The sequence below is a fragment of the Calidris pugnax genome, unplaced genomic scaffold, assembly GCF_001431845.1.
Source record: "Calidris pugnax isolate Ruff unplaced genomic scaffold, ASM143184v1 scaffold164, whole genome shotgun sequence".
NCBI classification, from domain to species: Eukaryota; Metazoa; Chordata; class Aves; order Charadriiformes; family Scolopacidae; genus Calidris; species Calidris pugnax.
Genome location: NW_015090895.1, coordinates 515,848 through 520,713, shown reverse-complemented (window position 1 = coordinate 520,713; position 4,866 = coordinate 515,848). Strand labels below are relative to the sequence as shown.

At 65.0% G+C, this 4,866-nt stretch overlaps 1 protein-coding gene across 1 annotated transcript; it reads left to right on the top strand.

Moving 5' to 3' along the window:
• The first annotated feature begins 6 nt into the window (after nt 1-6).
• On the top strand, nt 7-3,604 carry ARX (aristaless related homeobox). The gene is made up of 3 exons (XM_014948327.1): nt 7-209; nt 1,266-1,983; nt 3,262-3,604. Exons 1-3 carry the CDS (start codon nt 17-19, stop codon nt 3,602-3,604), a joined length of 1,254 nt encoding a protein of 417 aa, XP_014803813.1. The 5' UTR covers nt 7-16.
• The last annotated feature ends 1,262 nt before the right edge of the window (nt 3,605-4,866 follow it).

Sequence of the window (4,866 nt, the reverse complement as noted above, 5' to 3'; positions counted from 1 at the left end):
CCCCGCCGCCGCCGCCATGAGTGGCCCCTACCCGGAGGAGAGCTGCGCCGAGCGCCCCGAGTGCAAAAGTAAATCGCCAACTTTGCTGTCCTCCTACTGCATCGACAGCATCCTGGGCCGGCGCAGCCCCTGCAAGGTGCGGCTGCTCGGCGCCGCGCCCAGCCTGCCCGCCGTCGCCGCCCGCCCCGACACCGACAAGGCCGCCCAAGGTAAGCCCGGCCGCCCCCCGCCTCCCTTTCCTCGGGCGTCGGGCAAGGGCCGCTCCCCCGGCTCCTTCCCGCCCCGCCGACCCCCCCGCCGCTCGGCCCCCGCAACTCCGCTGCCCGCCCGCCCTGCAGCCGCCGCCGTTATCCCGTTACCCGGCTGGCTAGTGGCTGCCGGGGAGCACGGCCAGAGCCGTGCCCGGAATTCAGTCCGGTTAATTCCGCGCAGGTCGGGTACCGCCGCCGCGGGCTGCTCTTGCTTTCGATACGTGCGTAATTGTCTCCTGCTAAAATAACCCGGCGAGAGCCGCGATCCCCGCGGGAAAGGGCTCTCCCGTTCGCCCTAGACCTCTAACGGGTCCCGGCGAGGGAGCCAGGGGCCGCGCCTGGCAGCGGGCAGGGAGGGAATAACGGGGCGCCGGCAGCCGCCGCCCCCGGCCCGAAGTTGGGAGCAGCCCCTCCGGGAGCCCGGCGGGGCAGGTCCCGGGGACGGCCTCCCTCCCGCTGTCCCCCGTTTCCCCGGTGTCCACAACCCGGTGGGTTTCTTTCCTCCAAAATCAAAAGGAAACTTGGGGGTGGGGGGCGAGAGGAGACCATAGGAGGGAGGAGCACAAAAATAAAATTCAATTTAATAACAAACAAACAAAAAAAGAGCGGAGAAGCCCCGGCCGCCCCTCGGGCAGGGTCATCGGGGCCGGCGCTGCCCCGCCGTGCGGGACGGGGCCCGGCGGTGGCCGGTGCCGGGGTCTGTCCCGTTCCCCGGAGCCTGTCCTGCCGCTGAGCGGGGCGCCCAGCCGGGGTCACCGCCCGGGTGGCGTTTCTGCCCCGGCCGGGAGCTGTGGGGCGGGCGGGGGCCGGTCTGAGGGTACGGGGGAAGCGTGGGGGGGTCCTATCTCGGTGCGGGGTGGGAAGCTGCAGGGATGGGGTCTTGCCCTGCGCTCTTCGCGCTGATCCCACTGACCGTGTCTCTCTTTCTCTTCCCCTCCTCTCCTTCTCTCTTCCCTCCTCACCCCTCTCCCCCACCTCCTGTCCGACGCTCCCTATACCCTCCTCCCGGCGCAGGGTCCCCCAAGGGCAGCCCCCCTTTCGAGCCGGCCGAGCTGCACCTGCCCCCTAAACTGCGCCGGCTCTACGGGCCGGGCGGGGGCCGGCTGCTGCCGCCGGGGGCGGCGGGGCCGCGGGGGGACCGGCCGGAGGGGCGGCCGGAGGGGGGCGCCGGCCCGGTGCCTGCCGCCGCCCCGTGGGACACGCTGAAGATCAGCCAGGCCCCCCAGGTCAGCATCAGCCGCAGCAAGAGCTACCGAGAAAACGCGCCCTTCGCGGCGCCGCCGCCCGCCCGGGACGAGCTGGGCAGCCCCGCCGCACACGTCGAGGAACGGCCGGGCCCCGCCGCCCCGGCCGCCGAGGAGGAAGAAGAGGAGGAGGACGAAGAGATGCTGGAGGAGGAGGACGAGGAGGAAGAGGAGCTGGAGGATGACGAGGAGGAGGAGCTGCTGGGAGAGGACGGCGGGGGGCTGCTGAAGGAAGCCCGCCGGGGCGCCGCTGCGGCCCCCGGGGCGGAGGGCGGGGATCTGTCCCCCAAAGAGGAGCTGCTGCTGCACCCCGAGGACGGCGAGGGCAAGGACGGCGAGGAGAGCGTCTGCCTCTCGGCCGGCAGCGACTCCGAGGAGGGGCTGCTCAAGAGGAAGCAGCGCCGCTACCGCACCACCTTCACCAGCTACCAGCTGGAGGAGCTGGAGAGGGCCTTCCAGAAAACCCACTACCCCGACGTCTTCACCAGGTACCGGCGCCGGAGCCCCGGCCGAGCGCGGAGCGGGCGAACCCCGCGGGGGGACGGGACGGGGCCGCGATCTGCTGCACCCCGTCTCCAAACGGGGTGACTCCAGCCCTGGGCAACCCGAGGGGACGGGGGAGCAGGTCCGGGTTCCCGGGGGGACCCAGGGCAGGCAGCGCCGGGCAGGCTCGCCCGGAGGCAGCCGCCGGAGCGCTATTTTTACCCGCCGCCCTCCTCCCCCCTCGCCGCGGCCGCCGCCGGGATCGGTTACGCGCTCCCCGTGGGGCTGGACCCCGGCCCGGCCCGGGGAAGCCCCGGCGGGGGCCGACATCAAAGCGCCGCTGCCTAAAAATACCGGCCCGGCACGTCGGGGCCTCTCGCTGCCCAGAGCTGCCCCCGAGGGGCCCGGCCCGGCTCTACCCGCGCTTCGGGAGGCGTTTTCCCGCTGAAAACGGGAGCCGCGGGGTGCGGGTCCGGCCGGCGGCGGCTCCGCGGGAGGCGGGCGGGGAGCGAAGCGGAGCCACCGGCCCCGCTCCCGCGCTGCCGGAAAGTAACCCCCCTCCTCTGTAGCCCGGAGGAGGGTTGAGACTCCAAAGCCCGTGATTTTCGATCGGCGAGACTCCCCTCCCCCCGTTTTCTCGTTTGTTTTCTCGGAGAGGGGGCCGTGGGGGCGTTTTGTGTGTGTGTGTCCCCCCCCCCGCGATGCTGCGCATCGCCCGTGGGACTCACCTCGGGGCCGGCCGCGGGAGCACCTGCTCGTGGGGGGGGTGGTATAGGAAAATACCACCCTTTTATTTTTTTGTTGTTTGGGGTTTTTTTTTTCGGTGTTTTTACGGCTTTGGCTTTTCCGGCGGGGCTCCCCAGGCCCGGCGGCAGCGGCGGGGCCCCGGCTCCGCTGGGAAACGCTCCTCTTTTGGGTGCGGAGCTGATGAGCGGTTTTCTAACGCCTTAATGGTTTCCGATTTGCCTTAATTGTGGCAATGCAAACAGCAGCGTGTGGCGGCTCAGCCCCCCCCCCCCAGCCCCGCGTCGCCGTTGCGGCGGGGACCGGCTGAATTTGGGGAGCGGCGGAGAGAGGGGTGCCAAAACTCGGGGAGTCCTGTCGGGCGGCCGGGCCGGCTTCGGCGAGCGGGAGCCGGGCCGAGGGGCGGCGGGAGAGCGGTGTCCCGCTTCCCCCGGGACAGCGGGATTTGGGGCCCGTTTTGGGGCTGGGGGCGCAGAGCCGCGGGCTGGGGGGCGGCCGGTGCCCCGGGCTGACGGCGGCGTGTGTGTCTCCCCCCCCAGGGAGGAGCTGGCCATGAGGCTCGATCTGACCGAAGCCCGAGTGCAGGTGAGTGGCGGCGGCGGCGGGACCGGGGCCGGGAAGCGGAGCGTCCCTCGGGGTGAAGGAAAGGGAGGGGGGGGGGCGCCCCGGGGAGAGGGGGGGCGAGGGGGTGTCCCCGGGCCTCCCTGGCCCCCGGCAGGGCCGAGCCGTCGGCTGGCGGAACCCCGCGTGATTAAAAGCCCCACGGGGCTCCGGTTGTTAGCGAGACCCGCTCGGCCGCAAGCCGGGTATTTGGCTGCCATCAAATCTCCAATCGGGCTTCATAAAAGCCCACTTAGCGCTAGAACAAACAGGGCCATTTGAAGGCGAAATGTTGTTTGATTTCCTCTCCCGCCCGCACAAGGAGCTGGCTAATGCTATTTGATTTCCCATTTTTGATAGCAATAAGCCTGCATTGATCTAATAGCGAGTGAGTGCAATGCTATTAAAGGTGTTTGCCGCCCCATACCAGAGTGCATTTCCCAACCCGGGTCTCATAACCAAAGAGACGATAAACATTGGGATGCCCTGATTGCCAACAGAAAACAGATGTCTCTGGGTTTGAAGCTGAGCAAATCACTTTACAGTTAAAATCGGGCGCTGATAAAGCATAATAAATTCCATATGGCTCATTTAATACACAACAGCTTCTTGCATTAGAGGGGCTAATGATGAGATTTGTCCCCTCCTTTCTGTTGACACATTTCTCCATTGTCAAACAGAGATGTGACAGCAAATCAGTATTTTCAGCTCAGGGGAACAAGTCGTGGGAAAGTTAAATAACTTTTAAAAAAGAAAGACACCCCCTTTCTCTCTCCTCTATTCACGGGAGAAGATGTAATTAAGGGAATATGAATTATGAGAGTCCCTTCGTTTACCTTCGGGTGTACTCAGACTTATTAATTCAATAAGGGGGAATTGCGGCGAGGACAGCTTGCTAATTGAGTTTTAGCTGGGAGAGACGCTCCCTTCGTGCCAGGCTGTTGGCTTCCCCGCGAACGCGATGCCTCTTCTTGCGTGGGTACCCAGATGGGCGCGCGTGGAGATCAGTTCCCGCATTACAACTGTCTGGAGAGCCCCGCAGCGCTGCTGCCATTCCCCATTCCCGGAGAGAAGGGATTTCACGCTGAGCTTACAAAGCCGACCCCGACAGGGGAAACTCAGCCCACACCGGCCCGAAAAAAATTGACAAACGCGTGTCCCTCTCAAAGTCTCTCTCCGTGGGTGCGTGTGACGCTTCGCACTTGGTTATTAAGCGAATATTTTCATTTCCTTTGAAATGCGGAATTTTATTTTTGTCCTCTACCTCTTTCCTGTTTTAAGCCCCTGTTAGTTCACGATTTTTCCCTCGGGGGAGGGGAAAGGGGAGAGCAACGCCGCGGCGTCCGAACTAACTTTCGTAAAATAAATCTTGAAAGGGCAGCCTGGGAACGTATATTTGCTGCTTCGGTTGCCTCGCAAATTATTTTTTCGTTTCACACGTCAGTGAAATCACGATTTATTTTTTTTCACTCTAAATCTCAAGGAGGTGGGGTGAAAAAGAAAAAAAAAAAAAGACCTCCCCGATCCCCAAACGAAATAATTTG